The following is an 18498-nucleotide window of genomic DNA, read 5'->3' as shown; positions in this document are numbered from 1 at the left end:
TTGTTTTTGTGTGCCCTTTCTTCCCGCCCCACCCCCAAAACAATAAAGAGAACCCCACGAACATTTTGTGGGGTTTTCCTATCACTTTTGGGGACCCCCCGATATTTGACGAGTTTGAAAAATATCGTCCGATATTTTCAATCATCAGAAAAATGATTCACATCCCTAGTAAGCACCACATCAGCTAATTACCCCATGTTTAACTGGTCCCCAAACCATAAAAGATGGGTCCCTTGTTGCTTGTTGTCTGAATCCAATTCCCCTTTTCTCACTGCCACTGAAGCAGAAAGCAAAGATGGAGTTGCTATTTGAATCCAATTCCCCTTTTCTCACTGCCGTTGAAGCAGAGAGCAATGATGGAGTTGCATCAACAGCATCAAGGCTTAATTGTTAAGGGTAGCAACTGCCACACTAGCAAGTTACTACCAGTTACCCCCATGCATTCTTTTCTTTAATTCCAACCTCTAGACTTTATGGATCCCCAGAGTTTATCCCATGCCCCTTTGAATTCCTTGACTGCTTTCATCTTCACCACCTGTTCCGGAACAGCAATCCAGGCATTCACCACCCTCTCCATGAAGAAATATTTCCTGACATTTGTTCTGAGTCATCCTCCCCGGAGTTTCATTTCATGACCCCTAATTCTATTAATTTCTTTCCAACGGAAAAGGTTTGATGACTGTACATCATTAAAACCTTTCAGATATCTGTAGCATATTTCCCCTGCACCTCCTTTCTTCCAGGGTGTACATATTCAGATCCTTCAGCCTTTCCTCATAAGTCTTCCAATGCTGACCCCTCACCATTTTGGTCGCTCTTCTTTGGACCGCCTCTATCCTGTCTTTATCCTTTTTAAGATACGGGCACCAGTACCGAACACAGTTCTCCAGGTGAGGCCTAACCTAAGACCTGTTTAACAGCATTATCATCTCTTTTTTCTTACTGGTTATTCCTCTCTCTATGCATCCCAGCATTCTTCTGGCTTTAGCTATCTCCTTGCTTCACCATCTACAAATCATCAGACACTATCACACCAAGGTCCCTCTCCCAGTCCGTACGCATTAGTCTTTCATCGCCCATCATATAAAGCTCTTTTGGATTGCTGGAGCCCAGATGCATGACTCTGCACCTCTTGACATTGAATCCCAGCTGCCAAATCTTTGACCACTCTTCAAGTTTTCTTAAATCACTTTTCATTCTCTCTACTCCTTCAGATGTGTCCACTCTGTTGCAGATCTTAGTATCACCCACAAACAGACAAACCTTACCATCTATCCCTTCCACTAGGTCGCTCAAAGATATTGAACAGAATCAGTTCCAAAACAGATTCCTGTGGCACTCCACTTAACATCGTTCTTTCTTCAGAGTAGGTTCCATTTACCATTACACACTGTCTCCTGTCAGTCAACCAGTTTGCAATCCACGCTACTACCTTTGCACCCACTCCCAAACTTCTTTTGTTCACGAGTCTCCTATGTGGGATTGTAACAAAAGCTTTACTAAAATCCAAGTAAATCACATCGAGCGCGCTTCCCTGATCCAATTCTCTAGTCACCCAATCAAAGAGTCAATCAGACTTGTCTGACAGGACCTTACCCTGGTGAATCCATGCTGCCTTGGGTTGAGCAACTCACCAGATTGTAGATAGTTCACTATCCTTTCCTTCAGCAGAGTCTCCATTAATTCCCCCCCCCCCCCCCCACAGAGGTGAGGCTAACCAGCCTTTAGTTTCCAGTCTCCTCTTTGCTCCCACTCTTGTGAAGCGGGACCACCATCACACTTCTCCAACCTTGCAGCACCACTCCCGTTTCCAGGGATCTATTGAACAGGTCCTTCAGTGAACCCACCAGCACATCTCTGAGCTCCCTCAGTATTCTGGGATGTACCTCATCCTGCCCTATGGCCTTGTCCACTTTCAGTTTTCCTAGTTCTTCTCATACATTCTCTTCTGTAATCGGAGTTTTGTCTACCCCCATCCACAGTCTTGTTAACTAGCGACGGTCCTTTTCCAGGGTCGTCTTTCATGAACACCGAACTGAATTATTTGTTTAATATTTCGGCCATTTCTTCATCCATTGCTCTTTGTCACCTTTCAATTTCACTATATCACTTCAGACCTTTCTTCTTTCTTTGATATATCTGAAAAATGTTTTGTCACCTCACTTTACCTCTTTGGCAATCCTTTATTCCACCTGACATTTTGCTTTCTTACTTCTTCTCCCTTAGTTTTACCAGATAGTCTTCTCTGTGTTCTTCTTTTTGAGATCTTTTATATTTCTTGAACGCTGGTTTTTGCTTTTATTTTATCAGTCACTTCCTTTGAGAACCAGATCGGCTTCTTATTTCTCTTACTTTTGTTTACTTTTCTAACATATAGAATTTGTTATATTTGTAATTGCTCCTTTAAGTTTAGCCCACTGTTATTCCACCTCTCATTTTCTCCCAGTCTTCTAGTTCTACCTCCACGTACGACCCCATTTCGACAAAGTCTATTTTTGAAATTCAAAACTTGGGTCTTCGTGTGACTTCTCTGTATCCTATTTGCGATATCGAACCATACTATTTGTTGATCACTGGTGCTGAGGTGGGCACCCACCCAGACATTAGAGACATTATCCCTGTTAGTGAGCACTAGGTCGAGTATAACTCCCTCCCTCATGCGTTCCATTACCATTTGTTTGAACAGTGCCCCTTGCAGGGCATTCACTATCTCCCTACTTCTGGTAGATTCTGCAGAAGGAATTCTCCAGTCTACGTCTGACACAGAGATAAGCGTACCATCTACACCTTGGTGGTAAGTGCCAACTGTACTCAGATGAACTCTAATGGAGTTGGTTTTTAGACCAGCTTCCAAGAAGTGCAAAAGGTAGTCAAGCAGCTTTTGTGAAGGGCAGGAGAAAGGATCTAGGGCCTTTTGCTCACACCATATGGAAATCCTCCACTTCAGTCCATAGGACTTTCTAATGGAAGGCTTTCAAGAAACTACCAGGATTCAAGACATATCCTCTGAAAGATCCAGCTGCTGCAAGACTAACCTCTCAACATCCAGGCTGTGAGCGACAGCGCCCGGAGGTTGGGATGCAGCAGCCTGGGAACCAGACCTGTCTCGGCCAATGAGAGGCTATGAGGATCATAGTCCCTCGGTCCTGTTGAAGCTTCAGGAGAATCTGCGTCAGTAGCGGAATTGAAGGATAAGCATACAGAAAACCCTTGCCCCAATGTCGGGCAAAGGTGTTCGAGACTGGTTTGCCACCTGACCTGTACAGGGTGCACAACTGAGTCACCTTCTTGTTGCTGGGGGATGCAAACAAGTCCAAGTTTGGGCTTCCCCAGAGATGGAAAATCCGGTTCACCATCCCCTGGTCCAAGGACAACTCGTAGGGTCTGAAGGCTGGACTCAGTTTGTTCGCTATCACATTCTCCGTTCCAGCCAGATACATGACCCGGAGCACCATTCCGTGAGATAGAGTCCATGACAAGATCTGGACCGCTTCATGACACAGGAGGTATGACCCTGTGCCTCCCTGCTTGTTGACATCATATCAAATTGCTTCTTGGTTGTCGGTTTGGATCAGGACAAATTTGTTGGACAACCAATCTCTGAAAGCCCATAGAGCAGTGATGGCCAACCTTTTGAGCTCAGTGTGTCAAAATTAATAATAAAAATGAGCATAACTTGGGTGGTGTGTCACTTCTAGAAAAATCCATAATTTTGTGATATTTATAGCTCTAATTAATAACAAAAAGTTATAATTTTAATATATGTACTGTATTTATTAATAAAGCAAAAACAAATAATTCTTTACCTTACCTGCTTAGTGACTTTTTTTTTGCTGAATTTCATTGGCTAAATCTTCAATTAAAACACCCCCCCCCCCCCGCCCCACAAACTCTTACTCCCCTGGATTTTCTCATACACACTCATGCTCTCACACTCACTGGCTACCTCACATACACACAAACCCAGACAGGCTCCCAGTCATTCACACACACACACACACACACACACACACACACACACACAACCCCAGGCAGGCTCCCATTCATTTTCACACCACTCCCGCTCCATCCTCCAGGCAGGCACCAATTCATTCTCACACACAGACCCCCCAGGCAGGCACCCATGCATTCACACACATACATCCCCAGGCAGAGTCCCATTCATACACATGCACACACTAAAGGCAGACCCACCTCTCTTTTGCCAGCAACCTCGGAACCTCTCTCATTCCTCTGCTGCCACTGTCACTGCTGCCGCATGGCTATTGGGGAGGTGCCGATTGCTGCTACTGACACTGAAGCCCATTCTGCTGCCTCCTCTGTGCAGGCCCCAAGGGCTTCCACTTTCTCCATGCTGATCTTGTACATTGCGAGATACGCATAGAGAAATTGCTATTCTTGCACATTCCCAAAGATTACATGTGCCACTCACTAAAAAGTAATTTTTTTTTTTTTTTACCTTTGCTGTCTGATCTTAGTTTTCTAATTGGTTGGTCCCAGGCTTTTTTTTTCCACCTTCCCTTTCTTATTTTTTTCCACCTTCCCTTTCTTATTTTTTTTGCCAATTCCTTTTATATTGTCATTTTTTCTGTTTCTTTTCTCTCCATCTTCTTCCCTCAAACACACAGTCAGGTTCTCATTCTCACATGCATTTCTCTCTCTCACACACACACACACACACACATACACACACAGAGTCTCTCACTGGCACATGCTGTCTGACTCTCACACACACAAGCTCTCTCTCACTCCCACATGCTGTCTTGCTCAAGCACATGCTGTCTTTGCAAACATTCAGGTCCTCACTATCACACAATCTCTCAACTCATCTCATACACGCACAAACACACCACCTCTACAGACCCTCAGCCTCTCTCTCACCTCTGGGCCTCCTCTTCAAGGGGCACCGCAGGATGGGCTCTGCAGCGGCCCTAATCTTCTCGGGCCGCGGCGACCCTACTATCGGACCTATTCCTCTTCTCGGCCCGTAAGCGCAAGCGCTGCTCCTCTTCTGCACGCGCTGATGCTCCTCCTCCTTCCTGCCCATGCGGCTCCGGCAACGTTTACTTCCGGGGCCGCACAGGCATGAAGGAGGAAGAGTATCAGCGTATTTAAACGCGATCTTTTTCTTCGGGCCGTGGTGACGTGATCCTCACCACGGCCCTGCCTATCTGCCTGTTGCTGCGCCGCATGAGCCTCCCTGCGCCCGGGGGCATTGGGGGGTGGAGGGGTCCGGAGGGTGGGGGGATATTAAAAAACTAATTTTAAAAGGTCGGCGCAGCCGATAAAAAAAAAAAGGCTCGGCACAGCCAATGGAAAAATTTTTTTTTTCCGATAGTCCACGAAATGCTGCGCGTGTCAGCAAAAACGTCTCGGCGTGTCACCTCTGACAAGTGTGTCATAGGTTAGCCATCACTGCCATGGAGTGTACCTGATCGCCCAGAGCTCCAGGAAGTTGATTTGGCATTGTGTATCCTTGGCAGATCACAGGCCATGAGTGTGGAGACTGTCTACGTGAGCACCCCACCCAGGATGGATGCATCTGTGATAAGGACAATTTGAGTAGGATGATTTTGAAATTATATGCCTTGCTCCAAATTCAAGCGAACCTGCCACCAGGACAAGGAGTCCCAGAGAGATGGAGTGATGCGGTTGCAAGCCTGAAGATCCTAGGTGGCCTGGTGCCATTGCGACCTCCACTGGACCCTGTGCATGTGTAATTGTGCCAAGGGAGTAACATGGACAGTTGCGGCCATGTGGCACAACAGCCTCAACCTGTGCCTCACTGATATCTGCTGCTGGCTCTGTTGAATCACCTCTGCTATGGACGACAAAGTGACCAACCTGGAGAGTGGCAGAAAAGCGTTTGCCTGACCCATGTCTAGCAGGGTCAGGCAACTGAGGTGACAGGCTGAGATGGGACTTCGGATAGTTGATAACGAACCCTAGTTTCTCCAACACTAGGATGGTCAAGCGCAGGGATCGTTCTGCCTCTACTGAGGGGTGCTCTTGATCCGCCAATCATCCAGATAGGGGAAAACATGCACTCCTGGCCTGCAAAGGTGTGCCCCCACCACAACCAGGCACTTTGTAAGACACAGGGGGCTGATGCTAGCCCAAATGACAACACACTGCACTGGAAGTGCTGTTTTCCCACTACAAATCTGAGATACGTCCTGTGACCTGGGAAGATCTTGATGTGAGTGTATGCATCCTTTAAATTGTGGGAGCATAGCCAGTTCCCTTTTTGAGGGAATCAGAATGCCCAGGGAAACCATCTTGAACTTTTCTTGTTTTAGAAACTTGCTCAAGGGCCTCAGGTCTAGGATGGGATGGAGTCCCCCTGTTCTCTTTTGAATCAGGAAGTAGTGGGAGTAGAATCCCTGTCCCCTTTGCCTTGGTGGGACAGACTCAACTGATCTGGCTGTTAAGAGGGCGGAGAGCTCCCTTAACAGTATCGCCTGATCCACTAATGGCCCCCAAAACAGGCATGGAGGAGAATTTGGCAGGACGCCCAAGAGATTCAATCGATACCCTTGATGGACAGAAACCACTGATCCAAGGTTACACTGGGCCACTGATTCGTGAAGAACTGTAGCCTGCCCACTACCAGTGAGTCCAATGTCTCTGGTACAGGCAACTGGTTTATTTCCCTACGATCCAGTCACAATGCCATCCCAGGATTTGGCTGGGGCGCCAGCTGGGGCTCGGGAGCTCGCTGCTGCCTTGAACAGGGAGCTCACCCTCTGTGAACGGGAGAAAGGGGCCGGAGGACAATACTTCCTCTGGTGGTAGAAAGACCTCCCTCTGACCCTGCTTCACAGACCTCCTAGCCAAGGAGGGCAGGTCCGAAGTGCTGGTGGATACTGGAGGGTCTCATGGTGGTCCCTGACTGGGTCACCGTGTCCCTTAGCTTGTCTCCAAAAAGATTCTCTCCTGTGCACAGAAGGTCAGCAAGTCATTCCTCCAGTTAGAGATCAGAGGCCTGCAGCCATGCCATTCTGTGGGCCCCGATTCCCGCTGCAGAGGCTCTCGCTGCCATCTGGAAAAAAGAGAAAAAACCTTATGTTTTCCGCATTCCAGGCCCTGACGCACCAGCGACAGAAAAGTGTCTTGCTGCTGTTGAGGCAGCTGCTCAGCCGCCTTCTGCACCTGCTTCCAGAGGTTGTGAGAGTATTGGCTCATATGAGCATTGCCCCCTGAAACACCTTCCTCCCAAAAGCATCTAGCGCCCTGTGATCCTTACCTGGGGGTGCCGAGGCATGGGTCTGAGAGCACTTGGCTTTCTTGAGAATGGATTTGACTACTACTGATTGGTGTGCCAGCTGACACTTTTCGAATCCAGTAGCCCCTTGGTTGAGGTAAACCCTGTCTGCTTTCCTGTTCAGCGGAGGAACTGTGAGGGGGTGCTCCCAAATCCTCAACAGCAACTCGTGTACCAGGACCACCACGATCTCTTTAGAAGTCTCAACAAACTGGAGGATTTCCAGCATCTTGTGTCTGGTATCCTCCTCAGTCATCAACTGAAAAGGGATGGCCTCCGCCATCGCTCTTACAAAACCTGTGAAAGTCAGGTCCTCAGGCGGAGATCTCCTTCATTCCTCCGGAGGAGACTGTTCTGAGGGGAGACCCTCCGAGAGCTCTGAGGAGGATTCTGCATTATCCTCCTCCCAGGGGTGATATGGGACCTCATTCTCACTGTAATCCACAGGGGATGGGGCCCTGGGTGCTTGGCCTTCATCCAAGAGTCTAGGCACCAGTGCCAACTCCGGCAAAGCTGGATGGGGGTTGCAGGCCGTGCTGAATAAAGAGACCATAAACCATAAAGAGAAACATGCAGATAAAAACTGAAATGTAAACCATTACAAGCCAGACTCTGTATGCTATGCAACAATTGAGAAACAAAAACATTATCATTTTTCCATCTCTCTCTCTTTCATGCACTCATGCCCACCTCTTATACACACACAAGCTCACTCTGTCACACAAGCTTCCTCTCACTCAAATATACAGATGCACACATACACATGTTCCGTCTTTCATTATTTTCTTTGCCATCAGCAGTATGGGCTCTGCTGGCAGTCCCACCTGCACCTCTCTCTCTCTCTTTTCTACTACCTCCATTTGCTACCACAGGCCTCATGGGGAGGATCACAGGAGAACAATAGAAGCCGCTCCTCCTTGTCTGCCAGCCCTATAAATGTGTGTTCAAAACTGAAAGGGCTACTACTTCTCCTTAGGCTGATCTCGTGCATTATGAGATTAACATACATGGCATGCAGACTCTGCAAGTTTTGAATATGCTCAAAAGACTGGTATACGAGGAGGAATGGCAAAACAAGTTCCCATGGGTCAGATTGCATGCAGGCTGAGGTCAAGCATGCTTGACCACTCCCGCTCACACTTTAGAGGGAACATTCTTTCATGCACAGCAATTTCAAAATGAAATCCCCATGCAGATTTTGTCTTCCCTACACTAACCTGGCCCAGAATAGTTTTCTCCACTGCAAAAAAAAATATATGTGCTGTTAAAGAGCATGCACACATTTAGCCACTGAGTGGAAAGCAATTTTCGGGCTAGGGACTTTATCAGTTAAATATTAAGTTACCCTGGCAAACTCCTTTAAAAATTGTCCTGTCCATTGATTTTAGTGAACTGTTATTAAAAGCACTCATGCCTTGTTGGGTTATGCTACACTTCCCTCTCCCTCAAGATTTCCCCTCCTAGACTATACATGTTAGAGCTTATGCCATCAGTTGCTTTTGTTCATGAGCACTAAAACACATAAAATATGACAGAAAAAAAAAAAAAAGGAAAGGGAGTACTGAGGAGATGTACAAGCAGTGGTAATTTTCTAAATCAAAAGGTACTGGCTCGGGTCCAGTGACAGCCTCCACCTTGCATGTTTCCCAGTGGGGACAAGGAAGCAAATTGAAAAAGGCTCCAAGTTGGCATGACCTTGCAGGAAATCACCACTCTGTTCAAAAACAATAAAACAAAGCACTGCCCTAAAAACGTAACCAATATGTAAATAAATCATGGTTTGTTGATTGAGTGCCCTCATTAAAGATTAATTCACCATCATTAATTTCAGACATTCCTAATGATCGCTGTCACTATGAACAACATAATGAAAAATAATTCTAAATTCTAACCAAGTTAAGGTCTAGTTAAATGATGAATGCAGCTTTGTGATTTTTTATTCTCATCGTTTGTTTTTTTTTTTGGCACGTCTTAGACATTGCTAGATGGAATGAAATGATCAACATTTGGGCCATTATTTCAGTACTACTGATGAAGGCGACAGATCTCAAATGATCATGATAGGTACACATGGGTTTTTCAGAAATAATGACACAGACATCCAGAGACCACCAGCTTCATTGGAAAAAAATCAATCTCCACTGTCGTCTAAGCTCCAGCAAAGTAGCTGGTATCAATTGTCATGAAAGCTCTAACATACAAGTCCACACTGGCAGTTTAAACCCTCAATGAAAGAATAAAAATGACTGTGGGAGAGAGAAAAATAGGTTACAATCAGCAAGCCCAAGCTCCACACAATAGCCACACTGTTACAACATTAGTAGCCCTTTGCATCTCAAATGTGGTGAGCAGAATTAGTACTGATTGCTTGACATATGCACACCTTGAAAAACGTGCATGGACTCCTACTTGCATCCATCCTTTCCATCAGTTATTAATGAGGGTAATTTTCCAAAGGCCGTCTGCAGATAAGGTAGTGCTTTATACACAGAAATGACTCTTTAGAAAACTAGGCAACCAATTTGCATATAAAATTATGTTCCTAGCAGAGAGGTTTTCCAGGAAGTGGAGTATGTGTGGGGTTGGGTCTTAAGCTCATAAACGTGAATTTTCAAAGAATTACCATGCATAAAAGCTAGCATAGAAGTTCGTAAGTAGCCTGTATGCGCGTAATAATTGTTTTATAAACACTGAAAGTACGTGCGTGCTTTGGGTTTCACATGTACATATACGTGCAAAAAAAAGGGGGAGGTCTGGAGGTGTGCCGGGGCAGGGGCCCAATAGTTATGTGCGTCATTTACTATTTTATAAGAGACGTGCGTTCACACATTTGGCAACTTACTAATGAAAATTTATATCTGCTAATTATCTAGCACAACTGATATCAAACTTGTTTATTATATTGGCTAGGAGGGAGTTCAGGCTGAAGAAGCGGATCGCTCTTGATGACCTGGAGAAGAACTGGGCAAACTGGTGGAGTAATTGGAAAACTGTAAATTTAAATTCCGTGCACATGTTTAAAAATATACCTTGTATGTATAAATCATGTTTTACTCTAGCAAGTCCTATGTTATTTTCACGCGTAAAATATGCACAGGTATATTTTTTAAACTGGTAAGAAAAATAAGTGTGTTCAATGCATGAAATACTTGCTTTCAATGCACTGCATGTGCTCTTGCATATGTGTGTATGTTACAGGGTAGAAATGCACGCATTTTATAATATATGTGTATCAGCTACGCATGGGTTATAAAAGGCTATCATAGATCTCTGCGTGTACACGTACGTACCTATATGTGGCTGCACAGAATTGTTTGAAAGTTACCCTCAAAATTTTATTTTATATGTTATGCATGTAAAATTTCTCAGCAATTCTACAGGCCCCAAATAGGTTTAATTGTGTGTGCAGTTTTGCCAGGATAATTAAAAAAAAAAAATAAAAATTAGTGTAGAATCTGTGGATAAAAAGTACCCACAGACTTAACACTAACTGCAAAATACCTCGACATATGTTAATTGGTTTCCCCTCAGTTACATTGTAAACCGGTACGATAAGACCTAGTCTTGAGCATCGGTATAGTAAAAGAAACTAAATAAATAAAATAAATAAATGAAAGAATTCTGAGAATCATTCCATCCTTACTTAATGTTCAGCTGTAAGCTGGGTAGGTGTGGTTATGCACTTAGGGGTAGATTTTTAAAAAATGCGCGTTCGCGTACTTTTGTTGGCGCACCAGTCGCAAACAAAAGTACGCTGGATTTTAGTAGATACACGCGTAGCCGCGCATATCTGCTAAAATCCAGGATCGGCGTGCGCAAGGCTGCCGATTTTGGGCAGCCGGCGCGCGCTGAGCCGCGCAGCCTGCCTCTGCTCCCTCCGAGGCCGCTCCAAAATCGGAACGGCCTCGAAGGGAACTCTCTTTCACCCTCCCCTCACCTTCCCCTCCCTTTCTCTACCTAACCCACCCCCCCGGCCCTATCTAAACCTCCCCCTACCTTTGTCCAGGGATTTACGCGCGCCAGCGGGCCGCTGGCGCGCCGAGACGCAACCCAGGGGCGGTTCCGGAGGGCGCGGCCACGCCCCCGGGCCCGCCCCCGAAACGCTGCGTCCCGCCCCCAAAACGCCGCGTCGATCGGCCCCGCCCCCCGACACGCCCCCGACAAAAAACCCCGGGACTTACGCAAGTCCCGGGGCTCTGCGCATGCCGGCAGGCCTATGGAAAATAGGCGCGCCGGCGCGCAAGGCCCTGCTTGCGTAAATCCAGGCGGATTTACGCGAGCAGGGCTTTTAAAATCCGCCCCATAGGTTTATGAACAGTAAATAAAGAACCATGAACCCTTTTTTTTAAACTGTGGTTATTTGGCACAGTATTAAATACATGTTATATGCCCAGGGGTGAATTTTGAAAGGGATCTGGCCAGTTAAGTAAGGACTTAGTCAGCTAGACTAAGGTCTTGAAAATTTACCAGAGAGAGGGCTAAATGGAGCCAGTCAAATTCTGGGCAGTTCAAGGATGGGGTTAATGTCAGGTTGGGTGGAATGTGGAGAAAGTTCGGTAAGTAGCACTGGTTTTCAAACACTGGCTACTTAACTTGGCTGGATAAATCTAAGTACTGAACAGAAGAATGTAAGAACACAAGTGGCAATGTAAAAAGACTCAAATACATCTAACAATTCACAGTCAGTATTTGCCCAAACCAAACAATTTTTTACTTTTGAATAACCTCATACCGGGTTCGGTTGTGCAAGTTAGCTTGGTTGTTCGCCTCTATGTGCAGGATAGCAAAATTGGTTGCTTCCGCCAAGGTTTTTAATCATTGGTCATCAAAATATTTTTCTTTCTGCTTATCGTGACAAAATTTTCTTATTGTGACTTGTTAATCTTTCATCTTTCATGCAATAGTTTAATTTAATTAATTTTCAATGTACATTTACAAGCTACTTAGCTTAGCTGAAGAAACACTATAGACCCAGTGTGTTCAGAGGTGTTAGTAAGCTGCCAGACACAGTCCGTGTTTCAGCTGAAACCTTCTTTATGGGGCCATATATGTGTGACTAGTTTCAGCGTCTGTTCATCGGCCAATGTATTTGAGTCTTTTTACATCGCCTCTAGATATTACGACAATTACCTCACAAGAATATTTTGAGAGAGTATTATAATTTGTAGAACACAAGAAGTGCCATGATAGGTTAGGCCAAGAGTCCGATCATTTTTTATTGCCCACTTTCAGGGATAAGCAATGGCTTTCCCCAACTCTACCTAGCTAATTGTTTAAATCTTTATACGGGATCTAAACTTAGCCATGGTAGATGCCTTGACTATATCCTCCAGCAACAAATTCCAATCCTTCTAGAAGTGGCTAGCCAGCACTCACCCACCCTCTTCCCTTCTGGAAGAAAAACACAAGATTACTTCTTCCTGGCTACTAGCATCCTTGTCCGAGCAATGCTGGCTACCTGTGTCCTGCTCCCAGCACAGAGAGTTTTGCTGGCGGCAGGGGAGCTTTTGGGAGGTGTGGGGAACATAGAGGGGCAGTCGGTCCAGAGTTAAATTTTAGTAGGGCAAGGAAGAGAGGATTCTTAGCTCCATGGTTTACTCTGAATTGGGTAGGTGAGGGCATGAAGGGACTGCTGGCCCCGTGGTTAACTTTTTATTCGAGTGGACTGAAAAGAATTTAGCAAGATTTTTACAACTAGCTAACTAAAAGGGCAAATTTTAAAAGCCCTATGCGTGGCAAAACCGGGAGATGTGCACGCGGCTTGGCCGTGCGGATTTTATAAGACCCACGGGCACACACGTATATTTCCAGTATGCGGATAAAAAAAAATTTGACAGAAAAGGGGTGGACGTGGGCGGGGCATGGGCAGGCTGCTACTGCACCCATGAAGTCACTTACGTGCTCCACTGCGCGCCGGGATCCCTCAGCTGCGTAACTTGCTTCTGCTACGGACAGCGCGAAAGTAGTGAAATAAAAAAAAAAAAAAAAAGGGTAGTCAGCGGGGTTTTACGGGTCGGGGCTACTAGGGTAGAAGGGAGGCAAGTTAGGTAGGGGGTATTGGAAGTCTAATCCTTTGCTGGGCGAACTGGGAAGGAACTTGGAAATAGGTCTATTGCGTCACCGCGCGTACCTGCTAAAATTCCCCCTCTCACACACTTGAGACAGGACTCGCCCGCACACGTGCGTGTCAATATAAAATCATGCGCGTGTGAATACAAGTGGCTAACCTATTTTATAACATGCGCGCATGTTATAAAATCGGTGAGTCCATGTGCACGTGCCGGCAAACGCGCACATATCTGCGCCTGCATGCGGCTCTTAAAATCTGTCTTAAGTTTAGATGCTCTGAGCATACCAGTATTTATCCAGAATCGGTAGACAATGAGCTTAATTTAGCTGCTTAAGCATTTTTTGAAAATTGGGCCTTTTTTTTTTTTTCTGTTGAAATTGTTTCATATAAATTGTGGTGTAGAATTCTGGCAGCCGTATTGGGCTTGGAGAAAAATGTATTTTGTAGACTAATACTTTTTTATTGGAATAAGAATAATGAAAAATGATGTACCTAAGTTTTCAAGACAGACTCTGATACCAAAAATCATAAGAAATAAAAAAAACCAAAAACCAATTATTTTGTAATAAATTTGAAGGAACACTCAATCACAGCAGGCTCACAATGGGAAGCTATACATACCCCATGTCCCACTATGATTATGAGTATCCCTTAAAATGTATACAAATGTTTTATTTGTTTGATTTCCTAGGATTTTTGGAACCTGACTGTTTATACCTTTGCTTTTTGGTAGTACCTTGGGTTCCTCTTTTTCTTGTAATTATCTCATGAGTTTTCAAAACCACTAAGTCCCCATCTTCAGCTGTGACATGACTGCGGGATGGAAGCATCTGTACCTGGGCCATTCTAGGAAATGCGCTGAAGAGGTTTTATTCTCAATTCATAATCTGGTGAATTTTCACAGGAGTTATGCATGTAAATGTAATATACTATCGTAGCAATTCGTGGATAAGTCATTTACCCACGTTAAGTGCACTTAACGGCAGTAAACCTATTGACAATTTATATTGCAGCAATTTTCAAAGTCCACTTACATGGGTAAAGTGCATTTACACATGCAAAACCCACGCAGTTTATAAAATACTAGGATAAATCTTAGTGTGTCCACTTATGCATGCAAATGCTGTATCGCAAATAGGTTGAAAGTTAGCCTCCCTGTAGCATAAGTCACAACAGGGTACACTTGTAAGAGTGTGAGAAATAGGTATGAATTGGAAGACTGGGCAGTCATGTGTGGATAGTGGGGTAGTGGTGCACGAACAAAAGTACGCTCGCACGTACTTTTGTTTGTGCACTAGGCGCAAAGAAATGTACGCTGGATTTTATAAGATATGCTCGTAGCTGCGCGTATCTTATAAAATACGGGGTCGCCGCGCGCAAGGGGGTGCACACTTGTGCAACCTGCGCGCACCGAGCCCGGCGCGCGATGCCTGTTCCCTCCAAGGCCGCTCTGAAATCGGAGTGGCCTCGGAGGGAACTTTCCTTCCACCTCCCCTCACCTTCCCCTCCCTTCCCCTACCTAACCGACCCCCCCGGCCCTATCTAAACCCCCCCCTACCTTTGTTGGCAGATTTACGCCTGCTGAAAGTAGGCGTAAATCTGCGCGCGCCAGCGGGCTGCTGGCGCGCCATCACGCAACCCAGGGGCTGGTCCGGAGGCCTCGACCACGCCCCCGGGCCAGCATCACACCCCCGACACGCCTCCCGCCCCGCCCCAAAATTCGTGCCGCCTACCCGACACGCCCCTGACACACACCCCTTTGCAAAGCCCTGGGACTTACGTGCGTCCCGGGGCTTGTGCATGCCGCCGAGCCTATGCAAAATAGGCTCGGCGCGCGCAGGGGGGGTTTGGGGTAGGTTTTCGGGGGGTACGCGTGTATCTTACGCGCATACCCCTTTGAAAATGTACCCGAGTATGTTCAGATGTTTGTGCAACAGGTAGGAGTTTTCCATTCAACAAACCAGTGTTACTATGTTCTGTGTCTATCATAGTACTGTCTCTTTAAATGGGGCCAGAAATGACTCCAAATGGGAATATTTGCAACGTTCGAGACTTTCACCAGTTACATTCTAATGTAATTGGATAGAATAAAAGAAAATAGGATGGTATGTCATGGCTACCATGGTTTTCCATGGGAGGAAAAGAAAACAAAATAGTTTTCCTCCCACAGGAAATAATGGGAGTTTCAAAGGCAAAACAGAGGCAGTGCTAAGCAAGAGTAAATATACTTGGGGTACAGGTTTGAGGGAAGTGAAAAGCCACCTGTAAAAGGACTGGAGGTGGAGTGGAGCCCAATAATGCGAATGCCAAATATATATTTTTTCAGGATCTTCACCATAACTTTGTGTGTGAAACCACAATGAATTGCAGCCAAATATCTCCTTTTATGAGTGTAGATATTTGGGAAAAATCCAATATTTGGATACTAGTTGCCTCTTGGATGCCAAAACTACTTGGAGCAAATCAATCCCTTTGTGATTCAGTGGTTAGAACCCAGGACCAAGAGCACTTCTGTGTTCTCATCCCAACTGTGTAACGCTGGGCAACATGAAAGAGCACAGCATGTAAATGCAAATAGCACTTTTTGCAGATACCATATTTGCCTCACCTAATGAAGCTTCTAAATAGAAATGAGCCTGAAAGGTGAAATATTGCTGTGGCTTACCTAAGGAAGCAGCATGTAACAGGCAATTCCCATCTCCTGTTGTAGCCAATGGAAGAAGACGTTTGCAGCTTGAACATGTTGTAGACCACCAATTCAGACGGCCTGAAAAGGGAGAGTATCTTCAATTTAAGATTTTAATAAAAAAAAAAATATGTCATAAAATAAAATGTGTAATATATCTTTCATATATATATATATATATATTTTTTTTTTTTAATCAAACACACATGTTCTGCCTTTGAACGGGCTTGCCCTAAATGTCAAAATAAATCCCAAATGATTATTACAGACATCTGAGATGGCAAAAGCAAAAATCTAAAACTTGTTCTGAATAATGGGTGAGATGGAAGCTTTGGAAGGTTGTCGACAATGAAAACAGCACCTTGTTATAGAACAGTGAGTATAGGGAAGATGATTTATCCACTTCCATGTGTTTATCAGTGCCACTGATCTTCAGGGGAATAATATGGATACAGGGATGAGTCATTTTGTAGAGCTACAGTATACCATACTAGTCTATCTTTCTGCCACCATCATGAAAAATCAAACACATAATAATACGCTATTGCTATTTTTTTTTTTAAACAGCATATTCTCTAGAAATAGCAGTTGCCATCTGAAATATGTGATCTTGGAAATGACCTGTGAAGCAGAATACTGCATAATAAAGGATAAAAAAAGATAACTTGCTATCAACATTTTTAGCAGTGCTTCTTTTTCTAGGCTGTGAAATAACAGCCTGCCACCTACCTTTTTGCTGGAATATTTTTATAATAATATAGGCCATGAAAAGTTAAATTTGGGTTGTCATTGGCAGTACTAGAGAACAAAAATATATTAAAGATGAAATCATCTGCCATGAACTGACAAGGCAAAATTTTAAAGCAGAAACGAATAGGAACAAAATGCTGGTTTATATGTATATTTTAAAACGGACATTAAGAAAATATTTTCTATAGTTAACTACTACAGCAGTAGAAACAACAGTGGTTGAAAACAGTATTCCCCTTGGTACTGAAGGGGTGGTGGGGGAGAGATTGCACAGGGTGGTACAAATTGATGCATATCACAGGGTAGGTTTATGTATTAATGTATCCCCTCTTCTAGTGTTGGCTAGGAAGGCAAGAGGTCACACTCGGTTCTGGGACTGAGTCCTGACCAAGTCTCACCCATACCCGGCATGGATTCTCTGAACAGGTTGGGCGAGGTATATCACAGGGCCCAGGGTACTATACAATAGTCTTGCAAGCTCAATACATACATTTTTGTGAGTTTACATTCCAAAACAAAAACTGGAAACTCGGATTGGGTATTCAAAATTAAAAGTTTACTATGATACTCGGTCAATGGTCATCAATTGGCACCAAACACTCTCTCTCGCTTGGTTATATGAATAATTAGTCCCAAATCCAATTCAATCTGGGTGCACATCCCATGTTATTGATCCCAGGGTTCCCTTTCTTCCACACTGCTCAGGGTGGAAAGGAAACTCCTATCTCTGGTGGTTTTTCCCGTTCCAAAAGTAACAACTCCACAACCTCCTCTCCATGCTAAAGACCTGGGGGTAATGGGGGAAGCTCTTATCAGCACTGTGCAATTACTAAGAAAGGCTCCTGTGAGGGGTCTCCAGTACTCCTCTCTCTTCCAGATGAAATCCCGGAAATGTGCAGTGTTCTCCTCAAATGTTAACACTGGATCTTTCCGACTGAAAAGTCTCCAAAACTCACACAGCAGGGCGCGCGGAAAACCCTCCCAAAACAAAGCTTCCCAAAATCTCAAAACACAGCGATGTCACCATCCAACCACCGAGTGTGAGTGGGGAAAAATGTGTTTTTCTTTCTTTTTAGCCTTACCCTGCATGCCACACTGTGCAGGACTAGGGCTACCAGTAAAAAAAAAAAAAATCCCTGAGACACTTTCCACTAGTCACAGGGTGTTGTCTAGCAATGTGTTCGTCTCACTTTTTCGCGCTTTCAGTCTAAACTGAATAGGAAAAGGGGAACTAAACTTCTAAACAAAAGTCCCCACATTGATCCCAGCAAATCCCACCTGATCTTGAGCAGGCAGGAGCCCACCATTGCAGCTGCCACCAACACCACCACTCTTGCTTCCTACAGGGCCTAACACTAGCGAAGACCTCCATAGGATTTGCTACATTAAATTGTGAGCAGAATTCCTAATTTTATTTTATTTGTTGACCAAGTGACTTGCCCAAAGGCACTCAGTGGCAGAGTGGAGTATTGAACTCCTGGCCCAGAGCTTCACAAAAGCTCTAACTATTGAACTCTCTCTAGATTACAGGAAATATATTTTTAAATTCTTATAATCCATTGTCCACTAAACTACAAATTCAAAACAAACAAAATCAAAACTCTGCAGGATGAGCCCATCTTTAATATTTTGTTTGTACGGAGTAAATAGGAAGAAATGATTCATGGATAATTTGATTCAACTTTCCCCCAACTCTCATACTCTCTTCTACCTTGCATTTTCAATCTC

The 18498-nt window shown here is 44.7% G+C and overlaps 1 protein-coding gene across 1 annotated transcript in view; it reads right to left on the bottom strand.

Annotated features, from left to right (window-relative positions):
• Nucleotides 1–18498, bottom strand: part of OTUD7A (OTU deubiquitinase 7A) — a 311705-nt gene that overhangs the window by 178819 nt on the left and 114388 nt on the right. The window contains exon 5 of the mRNA XM_029575217.1: nt 16000–16101. Coding sequence (XP_029431077.1) covers nt 16000–16101 — 102 coding nt within the window. The remainder of the gene's footprint in view (nt 1–15999; nt 16102–18498) is intronic.

Source organism: Rhinatrema bivittatum, chromosome 13, assembly GCF_901001135.1.
Source record: "Rhinatrema bivittatum chromosome 13, aRhiBiv1.1, whole genome shotgun sequence".
In the NCBI taxonomy this organism is placed as follows: Eukaryota; Metazoa; Chordata; class Amphibia; order Gymnophiona; family Rhinatrematidae; genus Rhinatrema; species Rhinatrema bivittatum.
Note: the sequence above shows the minus strand (reverse complement) of the source record. Positions and strands in the feature narration are given on the sequence as shown.